The sequence below is a fragment of the Notamacropus eugenii genome, chromosome 4, assembly GCF_028372415.1.
Source record: "Notamacropus eugenii isolate mMacEug1 chromosome 4, mMacEug1.pri_v2, whole genome shotgun sequence".
NCBI lineage: Eukaryota > Metazoa > Chordata > Mammalia > Diprotodontia > Macropodidae > Notamacropus > Notamacropus eugenii.
In genome coordinates this window covers 120,234,823-120,260,350 of record NC_092875.1, presented here as the reverse complement: position 1 = coordinate 120,260,350, position 25,528 = coordinate 120,234,823, and the positions used below count along the sequence as shown (strand labels likewise).

Sequence of the window (25,528 nt, the reverse complement as noted above, 5' to 3'; positions counted from 1 at the left end):
TCCAAGTATGAGTTAATCTATGAGTATTATTCTCTATTTTAATAGCCTACCAAAAGCTCATTGAGTTGAAAGAGGCAGGCAGCACATTTAAAGGTATAATTATAATGACTAATGTAATGATACTATTCACTCATTTTAAAGGCTAACAAGTAGATTCAGGGAAGCATAGGAGTAGGAAATCTTTAGGGCTTCTTCCAGCTCCAAAATTCTATGATTCTGTGACTTTTTAACTTTTAAGCTAAAAGGGACTGTAGAGGTTATCTAATGAGAACATATCTATATCTACATATATATCTGTGTATATATATATATATATATATATATATATACATATATAGATAGATCTATCTATATCTATCTATCCAGCTGTCTCTATCTATCTACCTACCTGTCTGTCTGTCTATCTTTTTAAATGTTAAAGTATTATTTATGCCAGTTATCATTACTATAACCAGTCAGCATTTTTCATCTTACAGAGAAGAAAAATGAGACCCTAAGAGGTCTGATCCAATCTAATCCGGTCCAGTGAACATTTATTCAGTGTTAATTTTGTTCAAAGCACTGGAGATACAGAGATTAAACCAGAAGATGGTCTTTACCCTCAAGAAGCCTATGTTCACTGGGGGAAGCTACAATATATAATTAGATGTGCATATACATGATAATTTTGAGGAAGGAGGAGGCACTAGCAACTAGGGGGATCAGGAAAGGTTCAAAAAAGTGCTAAAAATAGTGTTAAAAATAAGGGCTGAACAAAATGGTTTGAGAGAAAGGGAAAAATAATTTTGAGGAAGAAAATTTGATTAATTTGAAAAGTTTAATTAAATATTCATAAGGATTTCTTTAGTGTGATAAATCTAGAAAGGACTTTAGACTAGAGAAATATTTATTTCTTAATTATTTTAGTTGCAGAACTGCATATGCTTTCCACCAATGACCCAGGTCCAGTCTCTATCCCTATCCCTTTCCTACTATCCTACTATTTATCCCTATCTCTATGCTGGGCAACACTGCATAGGTGTTGGAGATACAAAGGCAAAATGGAAATATACCTTAACCTCAAGAAACTTATATTCTATCTGGTAAAGTAGAAAGTAGAAAATATAGGGTGTCCCAAAAGTCCTAGTTCAGTTTTAAGCTTTTATTGCTTGAAGCCTACATGAAGTCTTTTTTTAAGCAATTAAAGCTTAAAACTGAACTAAGATTTTTGGGGTGCTCTATATTTGCAAGGCACATTTTTGGGGGAATATGCTAACAGCTCAGGAAATCAGGAAAGTCTTCACGTAGATGATAGGGTAGAGCTGGAGCAAAGTTTTGAAGGAAATAAAAGATTCTAAGAGGTAAACGAGGGATTGTACTCTAATGGCACAAAGGACCTGCATAAACTCTGGGGGATTTTTCTCACTCTCTTGACTCATAGTCTTTATCCATAAATTTAGGAAAATGGTAAATCCTGTAATGTGAGACTGACTTTCTATTTTTTAGTGTGTATATAATTCATACTAAAGAGGACAATATATTTTAAAAGAAGGAAATAAAATTAGTCCCCAGAAAATAAACATTCATTAAGTACCTACTATAAGTTGGTCACTGTGCTAAATTCTAGGGCTATAAAGAAAGACAAAAGATAATCTCTGTTCTCAGGGAGCTCAAGGGGAGACACTATGCCAAACAACTATGTAACAAATAAACTATGTATTGGAAATATTGCAGATAATCAACAGAGGGAAAGCATTAGAATTAAGGAGAATTGAAACTCACTTATAATCTGGAAAAAAGAGGGGAGGGCTCTTCTTGTAGTTTTCCTACCAAAGCCTATTTTGACCCACTGTTCCTTGATATCCTAGGGGGATAGAAGAAGACAGAGAGTTTTGGGCTCTTAATTTCTACCATTCATTATGGCCCCATATATGCACAGCCAGCCAACCCACTTGTTTGTTAGGTCAAGTGAGAATTAACTTTTCAAGTCCTGTTATTTTCAAATTTATTTCTTTCATACAACAATATCCAGAGTCCTCATCTTCCCCTTGGTTGTCACTATATCCCTCCTTTTTCCTTCTCCAATTTTCTCTACTTTCCATATCCATATATTACCTCATATCTTGTGACAGAAATCCTATCCTTCCCAGTTATTGAAACTGGAAAAGGGAAAATTATCCCAGCACTGGTTGTTGAATAATCCAAAGAAATATTAGAACCAAGTAAAATACCATTTGGGAATTTATTTAATCACATGAATCTCAGGGTAATCATTTTAACTGAGATGGAACAAAGATAGCAGTTTAGTTCCTGACCTTTTCTCCTCCTGATGCAATAACAAACATCAGTTTCTGCCAAGAATATATTTGGCTCCTCCTACAGTAGATCAGGCATCTGTTGGGTTGTTATCCTGTAGAACAGACTGCAGGGGCTTCTTTGCTAATTTTATCTTTCCCTTGGAAGAAATTTGTGCTGGAGAAAACCTTAAGACCCTTCCAAGATGAAATTCATTCTTCAGTTTTCTATAACAGAGGGAAAAACCACGAGTCACTTAGTGAATGTACCATTCACATTTACTAATTCATATTTCCCATTCCTACCATTCTTCTGCTAACTCGCATCCTTTGACTCCGGATCTAATTGTTTTTCTGTTCTATCATACTGCTTTCTTCTCTTCATCAGACTCTGCTTGTCTCTGGGGTTCATACCACATTGGGATATCTTCCTCCACCCTTTCCAGCTGTCTTAGAAGAGAAGACAGGGACCCTAGAGATCACTTAATCTAACGCTCACATTTTACTGAGGAGGGACCTGGTCTCAGAGGAGAAATGATTTACACAGCAGAACGTGGACCAGAATCTATGTCTTCTAACTCAAATTAGCATTCTTACTACTGTATTATGTTCCCCTCAGTCATTTCCTTTAGGGTCCAGTTAAACATTGGCTTCCTGAAAAAAACTTTCCTGACTAAAGTTACTCCACCCAGATTATGCTCCTTCTAGCACTTCTGTTGATAATTTATGCCATGTTTAATTCAAAGAAGTGTGATGTAGAGGAAAGAACACTGGATTTAGAATCAACAATGAAGTTGTAACAAGGGCAGGGAAATATGATCATTGTCTCGAAATGCCAAACTACAGAGTGTTTTGAGTTTAGGACTCAGTTAGCAAGAATAATTAACTTTATTTACTTTGGGAGGCAATTGGGGTTAAGTGACTTGTCCAGGGTCACGTAGCATGTAAGTGTCTGAGGCTGGGTTTGAACTCAGATCTTCCTGACTTCAGTTCTGGCCTTCTATCCACTGTGTCACTTAGCTGCCCATGACATGTAGCTAAATTTTCCCAATAATAACAATTCAATGTTGAATCTTTAAGGGCAGATCTAGTTTTATTTTGTCTTTGTCTCTCTAGTTCCTAGCACATGGGAGGCACTTAATAAATGCTCACTAAATCAAAAACCAAAATTTTATGAGCACTTTAAGATTTACAAAACAATTTACATTTGCCATCTTACTTGAGTCTTGTAACAAGGCGGATAATACAGGTATTACTATCCCTATTTTAAGAATGAGAACATTGAGACTCAAAGAGATGAAACTACATTCCTAGACACAGTTATTTAATGTAAGTCAGTATTTGAACCCTGGTTTTTTCTCACTCCAGATCCAAAGTTCTTTCTTTTATAGTACTCTACCTTTTTGAAACCTGCTCATTCTTAACCAACTACAATGTGCAATGTCTTTCACAGGAATTATCACTACTTGCCATTCGAGGCCAAGAAGCCATGTGTGTACTTCATGAGTTCGTGGGGAGATCAGACCTTCAGGCTCCATTGGTCCAATATGCTGGACAAAATGGCCGAAAGTCTGGTAAGTTCTTTGGATGGGGTGAAGTCTTTAAAATTAATAAAGGACCAGGGGTACAGGAAACATTTCATAGCCACCCAGGAAAGAGTCTTGGCTTGAGTTTCACCAAACATTTACTGAGATTGCACATTTTCACAGAGTTCCTCTTTACTCCACCCCCCTCCCTGTTCCTTCACCTCAATCTAGGAAAAAGAAATTTCTTTTAAAAAATGTAAAATTTCCTCAAAGATAGAGGACTCTAGATCTATGGGCTAGATTTTAAAGAACTGAACTCCTGTCACACAAGGCCAACTCCAAGATAATTCTGTGACATGGAGCCTTTCTTTGACATCCTCAGCCTCTACTTTCTGTTACCTCAACTCCCTACACTAGAGTGGGCATTTTTATCAATATATTCCCTCTCTGTTCGTATTTGAACCTTCCTCTCTCATTTTCTTTTGAATGGCTTTGTCTCTTTTAAATAGAATTTCAGGCATCAGTAAACAGATGGGGCAAAGGGGCCTTTTCCTTCTGTTAAATTATGCCTAGCTACTTGGCAGATGGCTTCATCTGTGTGTAAGACTGGTTCTTCTATCTTGGGCAAATATGTTTCTAAGAGTACTGATTCAATTACATTTAAATATTTATTGTTGTTGGTGTCACTCTGTCATTTTTTCAGTCCTATTCAACTCTTCATGACCCCATTTGGGGTTTTCTTGGCAAAGACCCTGGAGTGGTTTGCCATTTCCTTCTCCAGCTCATTTTACAGATGAGGAAACTGAGGTAAACAGGGTGGAGTGACTTGCCCAGAGTCACACAGGTAGGAAGTATCTGAGGTTAGATTTGAACAGAGAAAGAGGAGTCTTTGTGACTCTAGGTGCTCTATCCACTGTGCCACCTAGCTGCTCTATTTATATTTCTTACATGTTGTACATTCAGCGTGGTGGAGCTTGGGGAGATACAGAGTTTAAACAGAACAAGTTGTCTTCCCCCCTGGAGCTTACATTCCTGAGGGAAAATACACCAGCATCTAGGGCCAGCTAGGTGGCATAGTGGATAGAAAACAGGGAATTGGAGTCAGAAGACTTGAAATTAAATCCTATCTCAGACATTTAACTAGTTGTGTGATCCCAGGCAAGACACTTGGTCTCTTTTTGCTTCAGTTTCTTCATCTATAAGATAGGGATATACAAGAGCAGCTATCTTGAAAAGTTATTTTGAAATCAAATAGTTAACACATGCAAAGTGCTTGGTAAAGCTCTATAAAAATGCTAGCAATTAAATATATATTAATTATATATATACATACCTATGTATATACATATGTATATACATGCACACACATATACAATTATAATACCATGTAATACCAAATCATCCATAATAAATACAGGAAAGTGGAGTAATATATTACAAACAGTACCTGGATTTAACTCCCAACTCTGGAAGTTACTATTTATGTGACCTGGGGTAAGTCACTGGAATTATCTGACCTTCAGTTTTTTCTTTTTAAAAAAAAATGAAGAAGTTGGATAGATGATAGCTAAGGTTTCTTCTAGCTCAAATTTTCTGATTCCTCCTAGTGTATTATTCCTAATTCATAGGTGATAGCTGAAGCTGTCACACCAAAAGAATTCATAAAGAAAATGTAGAGAGAAAAGAGCTCCCAGGATAGAACCTGAGAGGAAGCCACCCTTGGGGATGGGGTCATGAGGAGGAAGGGTAGAGGAGGTAAATAATGATCCAACAAAAGAGAATAAGTGATCAGGCAGGTAGAGGAGAACCAATCAATCAATCAATAAGCATGTAGTAAGCACCTCTTGGAAAGAGTCCTAGAAGCCAGGGGAAGAAGATACTAGAGGAAGATGGTAGTCAATAGTATCAAAAGCTTTAGAAATTTTTTTTATAAAATTAGGATTAAGAAAAGAGGACTGAATTTTGAAAGAAAGCAATCTTTGCCATTTTTGGAGAATGCAGTTTCAGTAAAGTACTAAAGCAGGAAACTAGATGGCATGGGATTTAGAAAAGAAGGAGTAGCATTTGAGTATAAATTATTTTTCCTAGGAGCCTGGTAATTAAAGGGAGGAGATATAAAGGAAGATAGCTTGAGGGGATGTCAAGGTCAAGTGAAGGCTATTTTAAGATTAGTGAAGGCTCTAGTATGTTTGTAGAGTGTAGAGAAGGACCCAGTAGATCAGAAGGACTTGAAGATGAGAGAGAAGGAATGCATGATGAAGCCTGGAAATGTCTGGAACAAACAGGAGAGGATTGGATCAAACTGGACTTCTATTTGTGTCCCCAATGCCTGGCACAGGGTCTGACCCTTAGGGTGCTTAATAAATGTATTCTGAGTGAGTGATTAATTAATTAATATCTATTGCAAGACTCAGTCCTGGGTATAAAGAGCCTATTATCACATAAAATCAGAAAAATGCAATGTAAATGATCATAGTGGGTGACTGGTGAGGTCTCTCTGAAGCAACTTATGAGTTTTTCCTCTGCTTTTTGTTTTCAGGAAGAAAGTATAGAAGAAGTAAAAGAATTGATCAAAGTTTCAGAGGAGGAGTCAGAAGGGAAATTAAAGGTTGCACTCAACAACTTTATTGGTCAAAGCAGGTACTTAAGAGACATGCTCCTATTTAATTAGTTGAAAACTACAGAGCAGGTTGTGGGGAGGTGGGGGGTGGGTGCAAGACAAAATAAAACCTCTGCTGAGAAACATATTTTTAACTACCTGAAGAAACTAACTCTGCAATCGAAGCTGCAATTTGACAATTTTAAAGTCCTAATCACTTTATTTGTAGATTTTTCTTTTACAGTGCAACAAGACTAACAAAATTTCTTTCTTTTTCTCCTTCTGCACTTTTTTGTTATTTCTTCTACATATTTTCTTTTTATTAATTTTAATTTATTTTTAAAACACAGAGATTTTAAAATTTCTTTTTTTGCTCGACATTTCTTCCCTCCTCTCTTTTTCCCATCTATTAAGAAGATAAGAAAAATAAAATCTATTACAAATATTATAGTCATGCAAAACAAATTTCCATGTTAACCATGTTCAATGAAAAAGGCAAGAAAGAGAAAATAATGCTTTAATCTGCACTCTGAGTCATCAGTTACCTCCTTGTTCTTAAACAATTGAAGCAAAAATTAAATTTCATTGACCTTTCTCAAACAAACTTCAGTAATTCAATGGTTCCTATCCATGGAAGTGCTGCTTTCCACTGATGCATAGGCTTTTTAAACTTTCTCTTTTTTTCCCTGATGTCTTTTATTTTAATCAAGCAGCACAATTATTTTCTAATACTTCCCTTTCCTCTCCTCCTCTCCATCCTGCAGCCTCAGCAGTTTCTTCTCTCCACAAAGAAAAGCAATTAAGCAAAGACAATAGGGTAGTTATATCTGATAGTATTTACAACATTCTCAACCAAAGCCACCCACCTGTCCAAGAGCAGGGAGAAGTGTAATTCTTTCTCTTTTCCAGGGCTAAGATTAGTCTGTAATAGCTAACAGCTAACAGGTATAAAGCACTTCAAGGTTTGCGAAGCACTTTACATAGATTAATTATCTCTTTACAGCCTCTAAATAGCCGTGAGGCATAACCATCTCACAAACAAGTTCTGTAAAACATTCAGCTCCTCAACCTACTCACCTCCTATAAGCCAGCTACTCTTTCACCTCGTCTCACTTACGTACAAAAGTGGTTAGATATTGATCTTGTTATCACCCACAAATATACCATCTCTGTGTTCAAGAATTTTGAAATCCCCTTTTCTGACCATAATCTATTGGTTTTCCACCACTTCCTCTGACTTCCCAAACCAAGCCCTATTTTGTCTACACCACAACCTTGAAATCCTCCTTGGTCCTTCAGTTCTCTCCCAAGCCATCACCCCTGTGCTAAGAAATCTTGTCTCTTCTCCCTTTTGTGAGCATCTGGTGAAACAGTTTAACTTACAGCATCCTCTTCTCTTGAGTCTCCCCCATCCTCAAAACAAAACAAAAAACTCTTATATTGCCAATTGTTCCTTGCCAAGCCTCAGCCTCTCACTACCCACTGCCTTAATTACTATACATATGTTGCTGAACAAAGGTTGAGAAAAATCGTCACCATTCTGACTGGATCTACCACAAATTTAGGTTACACAGCCTCAAGTGGTTCTTCACTGCCACCATGCGATTGTACTTTAACTCCCTTATCAATTTCACCACCTCACTTTCCACGCTGGCTCTTCCAAACCTTTTCATTCCCCTTCAAACGTCTCATAGCTCCTCTTCCCTCCACCCTCTCAGCTGAGAACCTTGCCTCATATTTTACAGAAGAAAAAATTAGAAGCCATTTGCCATCAGCTCCCTCCTCTTCTTCATCTCATATCACTCGGATGTCTTCCGCCACTATCTTCTCCACCCCATCTCACATAAAGAGGTGGATCCTCTCCTTGCCAAGGCAAACCCCTCTACCTGCTCAAGTGATGCCTTCTGGTATTCTCCAACAGATTCTTCCCTCTATCATCCTCACTTTCTCACTTATCTTCATCTTTCCCTGTCTACTAATGTCTTCTATTAGAAATATGCCTAAGTCTTCATCTCAACCTCCTCCCCCTACTTGATCCTTTCATCCCCACGATCATTCTATATCTCTTTTCTCTTTCTGGCAAACTCCCTGATAAGGCTATCTACCATAGAAACTTCAACTTCCCCTCTTCTTCACCCCTTACAATCCAGCTTCTGACCTCATAGTTCCACTGAAACCACCTTCTTCAAGGTTACCAATGATTTGTTAATTGACAATTCAGTGCCCTTCTTTCAATTCTCATCCTTCTTGACCTCTCTGCAGTCTTTCACACTGTTGATCTCCTTCTTCTGTTTCATACTGTCTTCTCTTTAGTTTACAGAGCACCACTATCTCTGGGACTGCTCCTTCTCAGTCTGCTTTGCTGGACTCTCATCCACATCACATGCACTAACCATAGGAATCCCACAGGGTTCTGTCCTAGGCTCTCTTCTCATTTCCTCGTATATTACTTTACTTGGCAATCCAATTCGCTCACATGGATTTAATTATCATCTCTGTGCTGCTGATTTTTAAATCTACCTTTCCTGCTGAATCTCTCTACTGACTCCTCATCTCCTGTTTCCAACTTCCTTTTAGACATCTTGAACTGGACATCCACTAGAAAGTTTAAACTCAATATGTCCAAAACTGAAATTACTATCTTTTCCCCTAAACCACACTCCCCTACTCCAAAACCTCTCTAGTACTGTTGAAGGCGATACCATCCTCTCAGTCTCCCAGGCTCACAATCTAGGACTCATCCTGGATTCCTATCTCTCTATCTCTCCCCCCCACCCATATTCAAGCCATTGTGAAGGCCCATTGATTTCACCTTTGCAATTTCTTAAATTCACTCCCTTCTCTCCTCTGACACTGACACTACTCTGGTACTCATCACCTCATGCTTGAAGGATTGCTATACTGGTTATTCTTCCTGCCCCAAGTCCCTCTACACTCAGATCTGTCTTCCATTTAGCCACTAAATTGGTTTTCCTAAAGCGCAGATCTGATCATGTCAATCCTTTACTCAGTTAGCTCCAGCGACTTCCTATAACATCCGGGATCAAATATAAAATCCTCTGGCATTTAAAGCCCTTCAAAACCTAGGCCTCTCCTAACTTTTTCATCTTCAGCTTTATACCTCTGCATATACTCTTTGAATCAATGATAGTGACTTCTTGCTATTGCATGAATAAAACACTCCATTTGTAGGCTGAGAGCATTTTCTCTGGGTGCTCCCCCGCCCCCGTGTCTGGAACATTTTCCTTCATCGCTTCTGCCAATTTGCTTCCCTGGTTTTGTTCAAGTTCCAACTAAAACCCTGCCTTCTACAGGAAGTCATCCCCAATCCCTTGTAACTCTAGTGCCTTCCCTCTGTTAATTATTTCCTGTTTATTCTGTATATAGCTTATTTGGACATATCTGTTTGTTTATCATATGCTCCATTAGATTGAGGTCTCTTGTCTTATCTCTTGCCTTTCTTTGTACCTTCAGCATTTAGCACAGTGCCTGGCACATAGCAGGTACTTAAATGCTTATTGACTAACTGGTTAACTAAGGCTGAGAAAGGACTTTTAGGCTAATAAATATCAAAGGTGGGAATTAAACTTGGGTCTTTCTGACTCCAAATCCATTGTGCTATCTACTACTATGCCAGGCTACCTCATTACAAATATATAGTATTTGGCTTCATTTCTTTTATACTATTATGATCATTTTTATTTGTTTTTTTTCCTGGTTCACTCTGCATCAGTTCAAACTGTCTTTCTGTATTTTTCTGAATTTCTCATATCAGTTACTTATGACACTGCAATAATATTCCATTATATCCATATCTCACAATTTGTTTGGCCATTCCTCTTTCTGTGTATTCCACTACACAGCTAGATGGATAGAGTGTTATAATGGGAGTGAGGAAGAGAACTTACTGACTCAAACACTTCCTAGCTATGTGACCCTGGTCAAATCATTTAACATTTTCAGCCTCAGTTTCCTCATCTATAAAATGGGAATAATAATAGTACCTTCCTCACAAAGTTGTTGTGAAACTCAAATAGGATAAGAAATGTAAAGTACTTTACAAAACTTAAGGCTCTACATATCCATAGTTTTATACTATTATTATTATCACTATAATGGTGATCTATAATAATTTATTATTATTATTATTTTCCTCTGAGGTATATCAAAAGCCCCCAGGCCTTAGTAGGTAGTTAAATGACTTGCCACAACCAACAAATAGCTAACTACCTGATGCCCAGCCCTCTCTGGATGAATAATTCACTACCTGATGCTGACCCTTCTGTAAACAAATGTCTCTAAACATAGCTAAGCTAAACTAGTCCTCCAGGGACGATCTGTAGTTAAACCTCTACTGGAAGCTTTTCCAGCTTGGTCAGACCTGTCAGAGCTTATACTCCACTAGCGTAGCTTTTAGGAATCCAGGAAACCTCCTTCATCATGAAGCTGTGCAGACAGCAGGGCTTTAGTGGATCTTGCCGAACACTAATCTGAAATAGCACCTTGGATAGCTAACTACTTTATCAACCAAAATAATCTCTCCCTTCCCTTCATTCCATAAGCCCCTGATGTTCAGAACCAGGATAAAGTTTGAAATGGATACTCATTTGTTTTCATGTTCATTTATGCAATAAACATTTATTTAGTGCTTGCTGTGTACAGAACATAGCGTTTAGTACTGAGGAAAGTGCAGATTTTCTTCCTTGTCCTTCTGGGGTTCACAGCTTATTAGGGGATATGGCATATGCACAAAGAGCTATAATACACAATGTTACATCATAAGTGCATTAGAGAGCAGCAGAAAGCAACCACAACAAAACCCCAAACCTAGTGGATTGGGAGGGCAGAGGGAATAGGCTGCATATTACTTTCCATCAGGACTTTGAGCCTCCATTGTTACACATGACAGTTGACTTAACACAAAATAAATCCCTATCTGATATAAGGAATGACATTTTCTAGCATTAAAATGTATATTCATTTGTTATTGTTGTTCAGATTGTCTCAGTTGTGTCCAACTCTTCTTGACACTATTTAGGGTGGCAGAGATATTGAAATGATTTGTCATTTCCTTCTCTGGCTCATTTTCCAGATAAGGAAACTGAGGCAAACAGGGCAATGCAACTTGCCCGCATACAACTAGTAAGTATCTGAGGCTAGATTTAAATTCAGAAAGATGAGTCTTCCTGACTCCTGGCCTGATACTTTACCTACTGAGCCACCTAGCTGTCACATGCATTCATAAAACATTTTAAAAGGTCCCCTTGCTGTATCACCCTGTATAGTGCACCTTAAGCCACTGTTTCCCTTATTTACCCATAGTCCTAACTCTACTGTAATGGAAACAGTGCTGCTTCTGGATCAGAGACCCTTGGTTGAAATCCCATTTCTGTTTCTTACTGTCTGAGTGACTGTGCACAAATCACTTGATTTTCCTGGGCCTCAGTTTCCTCATCTGTAAAATATTGGGATTGGACTAGGTAGAGTCTACAGTACTTTGCAATTCTAGATATTTGATTCTATAAGCCAAGAGAAGACTATTGAGCTTAATGATGACAGGCACCTCTGTTTTGAGTGCTAACCTCTTTGATCAGCCACATCATCTAATGAGAACCTGAGGGCTAGGTTATGGTTCAGAAACCTTTGAGTATCAGCCCTCCTCAGGTGGTAGGGTTTTCCATATATAAACCAAGAGACCTGCAGTACAGTTAATTATACCTTACAGTATGGTGAGAGAGGGCCCTCCTGAGTCTATTACACACTTTATGGTATCCATGGAATCTGGACATGACTAGGGAGCACAGTGGATAAAGAGTCAGACCAAGGGTCAGGAAGACTCATCTTTCCAAATTCAAATCTGACCTCAGACACTACTGTGTGTCTGTGTGTGTGACCTTGGGCAAGTTATTTAATTTTGCTTGCATCAGTTTTCCCATCTGTAAGATGAATTGCAAAAGGAAACAGCAAACCACTCTACTATCTTTGAGAAGAAAATCCCAGATGGAATCACAGAGTTGAACATGATTAGAACTACTAAACACAGTCTTTCTACTGTCTGCTGTAATTCCTTCCATAATCAGGGTCCAAGAGAGTTGCATGGCAAAGTGCTGTCTTCTTCACAAGACTTGTAGTGAGTGACTATAGTGCAGAAAATGATGCATTTGGAATTCCAAGATCATAATATCATAACCTTAGAACTGGAAGATACCTTAGAACCCATGCAGTCCAGTTCTCTCATTTTACAGATGAAGAAATGGAAGCTTAGAGAATTTCAAATTTCCCAAGGGTCACTCAGCTAGTAAGTGTCAGAGTTGAGACATGAATCCAAGTCTTTCTGACCCCAAGTACAGCACCCTAGCCCTTCTTCAGTATTGCCTCTACAGGTTTGACTACTGTCTCATCTATGAACTTGCTGTGTGATCTTAGGCATTCTCCTCTCTTGATTTGAATTTTTGTCATCTGGAAAAATTAAGTACTATTCCAACTATGATCCTATGATTCTTTCCAAACTGACTAAATACTCCATCTCTGCTTCCTTCTGGGGCAGATCCCAGGGCTGATGACCGTCCCTAGATGCACAGTATGTTACTAGACTACAGAAAGAAACTTTTCTAGTCGATGACAGGGTTGATCCCCTTCATTCCTTCAGATAATTCTCAAACTAAAGTCTCTAAGAGACTTAACAATGGCTTCCCTCACTAAGGGCATGTGATCACACAGTAGGAATGAAAGATCATTAATGGACAGTGCGAGCATTGTGTTATTACTCTTGAGATATATTTTTAAAACGCTAAAACCAGGAGAAGACTTCTAGCATATATGGAAGGATGTAGACCAGAACTGAACAGAATTGAAGTGTATAAATGGACTAGGGTATGCACCAGATGGGGGAGGACCCATACTAATGAGAAAAACTGACACATTTAAGGATCTAAGTGTGCCCCACCCTCAACAGATCAGAGGAGCACCATTGAAAACTGAGTTCTAGAAATAGTCAGTCAGTAAGTATTTATGAAGCACCTACTATTTGTCAGACACTGCTAAGCACTGGAGATACAAAGAGAGGCAAAAGGTAACCCCTGCCCTCAAGGAATGTACAGTCTAATAATAATTATAATAATATCTAATAATTTGTTAACAAGTTAACAAAAATGTGCAATCAACCTGTACACAGGATATATAGGAGTTAATTGACAGAAGGAAGGCACTAAAATTAGGAGGAGCTGAGAAAGGCTTCTTGTAGATGAGGTTTTAGTTGGACTTGAAGGAAGCCAGGGAAGCCAGGTGGTGAGGAGAAGGGAGAACATTCCTGGCATGAGGGATAACCAGTGAGAATGGACGTGGCGGGGGGAGAGACATATAGCAGGCAGCCCAACCAGTAGGGTATTCCAGTAGGCCAGGCATGCAGTGATGGAGGCCTATAGGAGGGTAATAGCAGTATCAGAGAACGGAAGAGGGATATTCTATTTTCCATAGCTTTCCAAGGTGATTATGCCAAAGAAACTTTTCTAGTGCCCCTGACTTTTTAAAACAAATCTCATTGTGTCAAATGACATTTAAATGAAAATTTTCTTGGAACCAAAACATTTCAAAGCATATGTCAATCACTTTCTTGCTTTGAGGCATTGCTAATACAGCAAAAATCTCAGACACTTAGGACTGTCCCTTGTAGTTGACTGAAACTGGATTTGCTGTATATGTGAACATTTGTTATTAGGGTATTGGTACATACTTTGGTGGTAGGATTGGTGATAGGTAGGGAGAGGGAAAGAAGGGAGATGTAGAGGATATCTCATTCTTTATGCATTGCTTGCATACCCTTTGCAATTAGGATTTTTTTCCTGGCAGCTATACTATCTTCTCCCTCTTGCTGGTAATCTGACTTTTCAAGGGCCAGATTGAATCCTGCATGACTAAAAATAGCAGCCTGAGAGGCTTTCAGAGCTCCCATTCACAACTCCCAAAAAGTCTTCCTTTCTTCCCCCCCCCCTTCTCTTTCATCATTATTTTCCTTTTCTTTTTCTTTTTTCTTTTTAAAAAGCAGCACTGCTTAATCAAGATGACTCAAAGCAGACATCTAAAGGTACCTCACAGCATGTGCAGGTCTGATGAAGTAAGAGGATGTCAAGCACTCTGATGGACTGGGTTGAAATTTAAACCTCTCAGCATAAGCTTTCTGTGATGTCTAATTTTTTTTAAACTTAGGAATTCATTACTGGTGATAACCCTCTTCATGTTTAGACAGATTTGTCCTAAAATGGCAATTTACAGCCTGTTACCAAGCCTACATATAAACCCTTTTCAGACCTTGCCCTCTGCTTCCTTAAGAACTCAGAGTTGCCTACTTGCTACAGTGTGATGTTTGTAAGTGCATCAGCCACTCACCTATACACCTCCTTTCCCATCTATATACTTTTCTAGAGGCAGCTAGGCAATTTAGTAGAGTACTAGACTGAGTTTTGTTCAAATTTTATTTCATATGTCTTTTAACTGTGTGTTTCTAGGGAAATCACTGCAAATCTGTCAGCCTTGGTTTCCTCATCTGTAAAATGGAGAGAATAAAAGCACAGAGTTGTGAATATTGAATGAGATAATATGTGTTCGCAAACTTTAAAGTGCTATTAAATGTTGGTTGTTTTTATCTACATACAATTTTTATGAGAATCATCTATATGCACATTAAGATCATCCTTGATTAGGATATTAGTAGGAAAAGGCAGACTTTTTTCAGGCAATGTGCCACTGTAGACCATATCTTTATCCTCACACAATTTCACTGAAAGATCTATTTGCAATTCTACTGTGTTTATTTTTTGATTATGCACAACAAAGTCCCATTCATTTCATTCAACTGAGCAGAGCCTCCATTTAAAGGCTTTCCTCAAACAAGGTGTCTTCCATCCATTCATCAAAATTATTCAGAATTCCTTGAAAGATGTAACAACAAAGATAACCTCATCTAATAACTCTTTGCTCATGAACATCAAGTGAGGCTTCAAACAAGAGATTATATGCTCATGAAAGGTATTTATAACCATTATGGAGATTTTGAATGGAGGTCAATTTGAAGAAGAAATCCACATGGTTAGTGATGCTTCTGATTGTACACTATTATACTGTTTGCGAGATTTATGACTACTCAAAAGGGTTCAGTCTAATCATTTACAAAGGAAAAACTAAATGGATGAGGGTCTGTTATACAGATTATGGCCCATTAGATGCACAATCTATAGCACTTATCCATTGGTAGATATATATGCATATATGTATATGCATGTACATATAGCTAAGATATGTCTGTACATAACTGCTCAAGATATACATTAATATGCCTATATACAAATGTTCACACATTTATGTACAATAAATATACACACATATACATATGTATGTTTTATATATGTTCTATAAATTTACATACATCTATGTGTATATATGTATATATTCATGTATTGATATGTATATATATGCACAGAAAATATAGATACCTATTCACAAATATGTATACATATATGCAAAAACACATGTGTGTATATATGTATATATATGTGGGTGTTTCTGTGTGTGTACAGATATAGATATCCTGGGCAGACAGAATAAATGGTCAATAAATTGGTCCAAGAATAAAAGAGAAGACTAGATAAACTTAGGGAAATTGCAAAGTTCCTTTAACGATCCAAATTTTTCTAAGAAACAAAGGTACCGTTTATACATCCTAATATTTTACTAGTGCTGTTATATGGCTATGAGTCATGAAACATTATAGTCTTTGACAGATTAAAAATGAGATTCACTTGGAAAACAATGAAAAGGCATGTGATGGATGTGAACTGCTTGCAACATATAAAAAATCAGGAAGTTTGAAGAAAGAGAGTAAAGGATTTCATCAGGTGATTGGAAAAGAAAATGGGTTGGCCATGTGGCAAGCTATTAGACAGATTGTGTGCTTCACTCATAACCTTGAGATGTCAGAATAATGGGCAAGAGTTCCACAGGATGGACTGGCTTGGATGTTATGATCTGCATAGTTGTAAGTAACAGCCAAATTGATGAGATTGTGAATCTGTTTGAGTCACCGTAGAATGATTTCTTTGGCTCAGCAACTCGAAGAACTAATGATCAAGGCATGGTGAGATTGTGATCTTAGTCAGTGGAGAGGATGCCCAGACAAATGCAATCTTGCAGTTCAAGAAAGAGGGACAATTGTATCACTTTCATTAATTGTGGTTATAATGGTGCCTGTGGGCCTTTGGGAAGAAAGAGAAAATAAAAAGTCACAATTAAAGCCTAATTTAATGCTTGAGCAGTGTTTCAAATTTCTGTTTTCTTCCTTAGGAAAGTTTACTTGTCATTATTTAATATCAAATTGAAAATCTCTCTTCTCTCCCATTATCGGTGTCTCCATTATAAGGCAGAGAACCTATTCACAAACTTTGACAATAATATGAAATGAATATCATTAACCATGCTTCTATATCATTGTTCCTTATTTATAGTGCCCTCATCTCTGAAGCAGAAAAGAAACCGAAAATGTTGAACCAGACCACTTTGGACAAGAAACGACTCAAGCTATGTTGGCAAGAACTGGTCTGTGAAAATGCGATCTATATTGTCAAATTAAAACCTAGACTTTTAAATTAACCTCATTTGTCTCATTATGGGATCATATATTTAGAGCTGGAAGAGAGCTTAGAGATTGTTTCATCCAAATCCTTCATTTTACAGGCACATTAAAGTCAGGGTAGTGAAGTGAAAAAAAGTATAGAACCTGGCAGTCAAGAAAGATATAGATTGAAATACTGTATAACCATAGACAAATGACTTAAATTCTGTAAGCCTCATCTGTAAAGTAGGAATAATGCCCACAATACTTTTAACAAAGCACATTTTACATGAGTTCCAGATGTGAGTCAAGTGATAAATATTTATTGGCATCATACTGTATGAAGTGCATAGGGCTTAAGCTCATATAATTTTGACCCTAACCTGATTCTTTGGGTCTAGTTTAAGTACTTAGAATCCTTCTTCAGAAACCTATTAGCTGTATGACCTTGGGTAAGTCACTTAAACTTTCTCAGCTTTAGTTTCCTCATCTGTGAAATGAGAATAACGAAAGCACCTATCTCACAGTGCTATTAAAGGGATGGAAAGTGTTTTGCAAATTTTAAAACACTATTAAATACTAGCTGCTATTAATTATTTGAAAAGCCGGTTTAGTATGGTGGAAAGGAGCACTGCATGCTGGAATTACTAGGATAATGAATCTCATTTCTACCATTTAACTAGTTGTGTAATGAAAAGTACAGTTAAATTTTTGTGTGTGTCAGTTTTACTCTCATCAGAAAAATGAAGAATACCCACCAATGAGGTATTCTTTATACACTTTATACACTATCTGAATATGTTATTATTTGAGTCACCCATGAAAATTAGCATAGATCCACAGTCCCACAAGCCCAGAGACTAACAGAAAAATGTTTTTGTAAGAAAAATGTTCGACAAAGCCTAAAATGGTCCATAGCATTAGTATTACCTCCTTTTTGTAAGCTTTGAGAAATTCAGGGTGGTCTTCAAGTCAAAATACCTGAGTTCGAATCCCAATTCTTCCTTTTAATGGCTGTGTGATCCCAGACAAATTACTTCACCATATCTCTAAAATGAGAATTATAATACTAATACTATATCTCTTACAGGAGGGATTACATTTAGTTGAAGGTATTAGCAAAGGTTATATGAAGAAGGCAGCATTGGATCTGAGTCTTGAAGAATGGGAAGGATTTCAGCTGCCGTGATTTTGTTGTTGTTTAGCCATGTCTCATTCTTTGTGACCCCATTTGGGGTTTTCTCCGCAAAGATACTAGAGTGGTTTACCATTTCCTTTTCCAGCTCATTTTGTAGATGAGGAAATTGAGGCAAACAGGATTAAGTGACTTATACAAGGTCACAGAACTAATAAGAGTCTAAGACCAGATTTGAACTTAGGTCCTTCTGACTCAAAAGACTGGTGCTCTATCCACTACACCACCTAGTTGCCCCTAAAACAATACCATCACACTTAAATAGAAACAAGATCCTTAAACCATACACAAGGATCCCAGTGACCACAAACTGACTTAGAAAGCCACATATTAACATTATCTATGTTCTATTATATTTTTATTTATTTCCCAATTACATTTTATTCTGGTTCTAGCCCCACTCAGGATTGTTGAAGCTGATCATGTGTTTTACATCTCTTCTAGAGAGAAGGAATGGAGAGGATCTAGTGACAACTAGTCTTAACTGTAGTTACTTTGTGAATCATATTGCAAACATTTACAATGTCTTTTGCCATTTTAGGAGGCAATGGTCAGTGATGCAAAAGGATTTCTCCAGCAGCAAAAGAAGAAGATGTCTGTAGATGAATTGATTAATGAAGCTCAGAACTTTGTGGACAAAATCCGCTTCTTGGTTGATGAGGTGAGCCACCATTAAAGAATGTTTTCATTGCTATTTACAAAATTCCTTTACATTGCATGTGGATAAGGATTTGCTCTCTTACACAATATGCACCCACTCTTTGTTTCTGAAGGAGTAATCACATGACTGTAATTAACTCTAATGGTCTTGGGGAAACATATCAACTACTTATCAGTCAATATAACACCATTGATTCTCAATGAATCATGAAATATTGACTGAGAAGGCAAAGAAAATCATCACACATTGTACTGAGTATTTTCTGGCAACATAATTTTTTTTCCTTAGAATTTCTTCCCCACGCCCTCCACCATTAACCTCCAGTGGGTATACTCCATTTTCCATTCAACTACTTACCGTCAATTAACTTGTACACAGGAATATTGGCTTGAAAGATATATCAAGAACAGAAGTATAAGCAATTTCCCCTATCACCTCAGGGCCACACTCTTTCCCATATCATCTTAGTGTCTAGAGAGAGGAGGCTCAGACTTGACATAGTTTCTATAGGCTGCTTCCAGCGTCACAACTTGCTTCCAGTTAGACCAGCTCTGTGCAACAACTACAGGGTCTGTCTGTCTCAAGTCAGCTTATCTTAGCTGGACCCAGCTCTAAACAACTGCTATCATCATCTCCCATCTTTGTCTACCTTGTTTCTGCTAACTTCTTGTCTCTATTAATTTCTATTAAAAACTCCTGTATGTGGTTTCTGCATACAGGCCATTTTTATACTCCACCTTCCCATAAGACTCCTTATTTCTCTCTTGCCTCAAATTAGAACCTTTTCATAAGCAGTGATTTGTCTCAGTTTGAAAACCCTCAAATCCACATTTCTGTCAGACATAATAGTCTTATAGTCCTGAAATAGTTCTTTGATTCAGTTTCCCAGCAAGAAACCCCAAAGTTCTAAAATATGAAGATCAGCTGCTATGAAATAATACACTGAAGTTATATTTATTATCAGCTAATACCTCTGAGGGGCTCTTTTCATTTAGATTCTCTCAGGATTCTGTGGCTCTCCTCAAACACTTTTCTTTCAAAATTGTATTTCTATTAAAGCTTCTTCTACTTGTGTTTCTTAGACAAATGTCTTTTATCTTTCCCTTTCAGTAAATAAAATGTTCACATGTGAAAGGGGAATTTCCTTATATATACAGTAAGCCTATACCTGTATATACGTACACATAGTATACACACATACATACATATGTATTATATATATGTTCATGCAAATATGCCCAATATTCCTCATTTGGCTTTATATATAGTACAAATGATTCTACTTTTGACTCTTTTAGGTATCTTAGTTCATTCAAATTGCTTGCTAATTTGTGGAAGTTTTCTGAACTAAGAGTTGCATGGGATTTACACATATGCAGGCAGTCAAAATAATGTTATGGGGAATTATACAATCTCAGAATTGAAAAGAGCATCAAAAGCCATCAGATCTAACCCACATACAAATAGGAATCCCACACTACAGAATTACAAATAAAGGATCATCCAGCTTCCTGTGAAACATCTAGGAAAGAGATCCACACTTCTGAAGGCTGCCCGCTAGTTTGGAATAGTTAATGGTTAGTGGTTAATATTTAGTGATCTAATGGTTAGTGGGCTAGCTCTCATTGCAGTATCTCATAATCCAGAATCTTATAATATTCTTGAATGACTGATATAATACAACTGACTCTTATTTTTCTTTTCTCAGTAGAGAGTTGAGACTGAGACTTGACTGTTTTGCACATGTGCCTCATGTCTAGGTAATGTAATGAGCAGTGAGACAGACCTCTGGCATTTGGGGTTTCATTATAGCTTTGGAAGTTTGGAACTCTGAGTTCTGATGACGGTTCTGTGACTTACTGGCCCCCACATCCTTTTAGAATTTCTTGGTCTTTTCAGTGCCTCAGATTCCTCTTCCAAGAAGAATCCTGGGTGCCAAACCAACCTCTGAAGCATATCGTAGGATGCATAAAATGGATCATCTCCACCGAGCTCTGAAGATATAAAGAATAAATTGTGGCAACCTGTGTGCTTTCCCTTAATGAGTGCACTGGTAAAGAGTTGGGTACTTCAAGCAAGGCCCCATTTAACAGGCCACTTGGTAGGGGTGCTATCCATCACTGCTTAGATTGAATACATTTCTAATTGTCTGTGCAATCAAGTTAAACTCCTGAATAATGAGCTAAAATGGAGCTAAAATACTCAGTAATCATCATCTCATTTGGAAAGCTACTTTCCAATGCAACAAAAGGCAATTTGTGAAGTGTACCTGGTAATGGCATCACTTAGAAAGCCCCCTGAACTCCCTCCTGGAGGAGCAAATAATGATGTTTTTCCTTGCTCCTGTTGTCTGTATTTGGATTTAAATATTTTCCAGAGTATTCCATGGGTGCAGAATGCCAGCTTTTCCTGTATTCATTATTAACTTGATCATCAGTAAATGATTGTCAATTCAATGCAAGTATTTAGTACGACAGCTGGAAAACTAGCAGACAATGGATCCTGAATGATCAGATTGGCACACTGGAATTTAAAAGCAGTCATAGTCCATATCCCAATGTTCTCTTACCTCAGGGAAGGTGCATTTTATTTGCCTTGTCAGTTTAATGAATTAAGTATTTCAAATACATACCTTCATCAGAGGTGTTGGCAAGAAACAGTCTCATATAGAGTAGGGACATTAAAAATGAGCTGGTCCAACATTCTTATTTCACAGAAAGGGAAACTGAGGCTCAGAGAAGTAAAATTGATTATTTAAGATTGCCCAGCTACTTAGGTGCAGAACCGGGACAACACTGAGCCGTTTGGTTCATCCAAGGCCACTCCAAGTGGTGGAAGCTCTATGTTTTTGTCATCCCAACAGCCTCAACATACAATCCCTGACGTCTTCATTTGGATGCTCAGCGGTAACAAAAGAGTGGCCTACGCACGGATTTCATCCAAAGACCTGCTCTATTCCCCTGTCAGTGAGCATAGAGGAAAACACTGTGGGAAACTTCAAACTCTTTTTCTGAAAGTAAGTACCATGTTTGTTCTGTTTTAACCTCTACCAATTCAGCATGACATCCTTATCTACCTTAATTCTTCTCTGTCTCTTTCTGCTTGTGGTTTGTCTGTCAAAAAGCATTTATTAGGCATTTGCTGTATTCTGGGCACTATTCTAAACATGCCCAATGAGAGAACACTGGGAGAGCAGAGTTAATTGCTTTAAAAATAACCCACCACTTTAGAAGAAGCCTTGCTAAAAATAAGGCTAAATTGGCATGCTGCTGCTCCCCCAAATATTTTGATGCTTCTTAGGATTGTTTAAAATTAGATTGTAGAAAGCCTGTCAAATAAAGTGCATTGTGGGCACAGCAGTACATGCAGGAATTCCCTGACCTGGAAAGGCTCAGGCATTTATGCGTGCACACATGCACACACATACATGCGCACAGTGCACAATTCATGTACACAAATACATATATACATGCACACACATGCAGGCACATACCACACATGTATTCACATACTTATACATGTACACATGCATGATGCATATATAGATACTTAAATATACATATGCATGCACATATGCATGCACATATACATACCACACATAAATACAGAAACACTGATACAATACATACATATACACATACAATATATACATACATAGACATAGAAAAGGCACACCCACATACATATACCCATATAGACAAATACACATGTACATATACATTCATGCATATATAGTATGTGTGTATGTACATATATGCATGTATATACAGACAGACACATATACACACACACACATACACACACACACACACACACACATATATATCCACTGAGAAACATGCACAAATACACATACACCAAGACACATACCACTCTTCTGTAACTTAGGAATCTTTTATTTTTCGTTTTCCTTTTGTTACTGGGCTAACTTTGGGTGTCACTTTCTAAGAGATACTTGTTGAATGGAATTGAGGAAAAACTTGAGAAGTAATTAGAGCAGGGCCAACAGGATGTGGAAGAGTGAAAGAATAGGGCCCTGCCCTTGGTGTCAGAGAGACATGGGTTCAAATCCTGCCTCAGATACTTGCTAGCTGCATGACCCTGGACAAGTCACTGAACTATGATCATCTTTGATTTCCTCATCTGCTAAGTGAGGGGGTTGGAGTCAATGACCTCTAAGACTTCTCCCATCTCTAAATTTGTGGTTCTTGTGATCTTTTAAATCAAATGTGCTAATCCAAAAAAGTAATGATGATGATGATGGTGGTGACAACAATGGCAATAACAATAGCATAGATCTGGTATTTTAAAGCTTGCAAAGTGCTTCACAAATATCCAACAATCCTGGGAAGTAGGTGCTCTTATTATTCCCATTTTGCAGAAGCATTTATCAGAGTTTTGGGAGATGGAAGAGACCACAGAAATCATCTTTTTCATTTTTGTCTTAGAATCCTCACTGCCCAATAGTATCAGGCATATGATTAGTGTTTAATAAATAAATAGTTAGGGGTGATAGTCAACCCTTACCCCTAGTTTTATAGATAAGAAAACTGAAGCCCAGAGATGGAAAATAATTTGTCCAAGGTCACATAGCTAGTAATTGTGAGAGCAGGGCTTTCAAAAAGTTAATGCGAGTTTGCTAGTACGTAGGTAAGTCCTCTAGCGAAGATTCAGGGAAGGGCATAGAGAATGAGAAGGCATGGATGATCTGTACCAAAGAAAGGGTCCACATCAATGGGGTCACAATCCAGTGGGTAGTGAATCACATAGGATGCCAGCTCTGGGTCTCATATTTAAAATCTTCATTTTTATGGATCTGTGATTTCACCAATGCAGGCATTCTCTCCATGGGTACAGATTGCAATCCGCCTGTACCTTCTCTTCTCTTCCTAGGGGACTCTTGCCCATGACCTCCCATGAATCCTTCTCAGGAAGTCCATCCAATGTGTTGGAGACCTTCTTTTCTCTAGGCCTCTTGACATTGTATTGGTGCCAATGGACCTGTCCCTTGGTTATTCCTCACTTTCAACACATGGCCAGGCTTCCTCCTCTTCGGGTTCTACTTATTCTGGATGAGACTTTTTACAGTGTGTAATCCTTTATAGGTAGCATGCTGCAGATTGATCACAGCTTGTTTATATCTCCATTGTCCTATGAATGACCTGTAGTTTTAATGACCAACCAACATATTCCTTAAGCACCTACTGTACTCGACATGCTGTGCTGGGTTTGGGAGATACAAAAACAACAAATCAAACAATCTATACTGATAAGGAGTTAATATTCTAAGGGTGCAAGGGATGGGCAGCAAGGACATATATACAGAATAAATATACAGTCAAGTCCCAATTAGTGTGAATAGTGAATCCTGTGAAGTGGTCATGTTTATGAATTCAAGCTGTTTGAAGTTATGATTATGTAAAATGTGGTCGTTGGTTCCAGTTCAATGGAATTATGCATTGCAAATTTGAATAACATGACCACTTTTTGAGATTCATTATTATTTATTTGCATTAACTGATATCTAGGTGAAAAGTGAATAAATAAAAATTAATACAAAGTAGTTTGAGAGGGAAGGCACCAGTAGGTGAGAGGGACAGAAGAGACTGTATCATAAGGCAGTGCTTGAGTAATGCCTGAAGAGAGTTGGGGGAGGGGGGGAGGTTCTATGAAAGGCTTCTTCAGAGACTTTGGTATCCCAAGGTGATGATGTGGCATCAGCAGAATACTGTAAGCATGAAAAATAAAATCCTTTGTTTCTGGAAAAATCTTGGGGTCATTAAAAACACTGTGTGATGTCCTAATTTCTACCCAGCCTACTCCTCCTTCTATACAACTTTAAGCCTAGTTCACTGTTGTCTTTTCATATCTTTCCAAAATACAAGGTACTTATGGACCATCTCAATGAGCTGTGCATCTGACTGCATGATCATTTTCTGGACAACAGACATTTTTCATCCCTTTGTTATTTCCTGTGTGGATAGATTAGTTCAAATTCTAGAACGGATAATAATCTCACTTATTAAACACAAATGACAAAGTGTAATGAGAAAAAGCTATTATCATTGCTTGCTTCAAAAAAAACTTTGAGTTAAATGACCAGTAAGAAATGGATCAAGTTCAGGTTTATACCTTTCAACACTGGAAACCTTGCAATTGCCTTTGTAAGACAAATTGATATAGAAGAGTAGAATTCTGATGTGCTGTACCAAAAAGGAAGGAAGGAAGGAAAGAAGGAAGGAAGGAAGAAAAGAAGGAAGGAAGGAAGAAAGAAAACAAGAAAGAAAAATAAAAGGGATATTAGTAGAAAGGAATGTGAATAGATGGACTTGTTATAGGATTTATATGAGGCTAATGTCTGTGCTGTCTCGGTGGATTAAGAAAGTCCAATATACCTTGACCTGAGTCAAATTATTCAATAGCCACAATTTTTGAGAAGAGTTGAACCTACTGAGGGGACTCACTACCACACAGTACTAACCTACAACAGGTGGCTGACTCATTGGTATAAGCTCCCTCCTAACCAAGCTGTGTTGACTGCCAAACGAATGGTTCATCCTTTGAGGTAAAATCAAGATCACAGACTCTCTGAGTTGGAAGGATGCTCAAATCAGATTCAACCTATATCTGAACAAAAATTTTGTTTACAATATCTCATAAGACGTAAATGA

General features: G+C 37.8%; 1 protein-coding gene across 1 annotated transcript in view; it reads left to right on the top strand.

Moving 5' to 3' along the window:
* The window catches only part of FER1L6 (fer-1 like family member 6), a 222,837-nt gene that overhangs the window by 66,783 nt on the left and 130,526 nt on the right, over positions 1–25,528 (top strand). Inside the window, exons 14-18 of the mRNA XM_072606566.1 lie at positions 3,727–3,847; positions 6,339–6,439; positions 16,895–16,985; positions 18,738–18,857; positions 21,721–21,873. Of these exons, the coding sequence (XP_072462667.1) occupies positions 3,727–3,847; positions 6,339–6,439; positions 16,895–16,985; positions 18,738–18,857; positions 21,721–21,873 (586 nt within the window). The remainder of the gene's footprint in view (positions 1–3,726; positions 3,848–6,338; positions 6,440–16,894; positions 16,986–18,737; positions 18,858–21,720; positions 21,874–25,528) is intronic.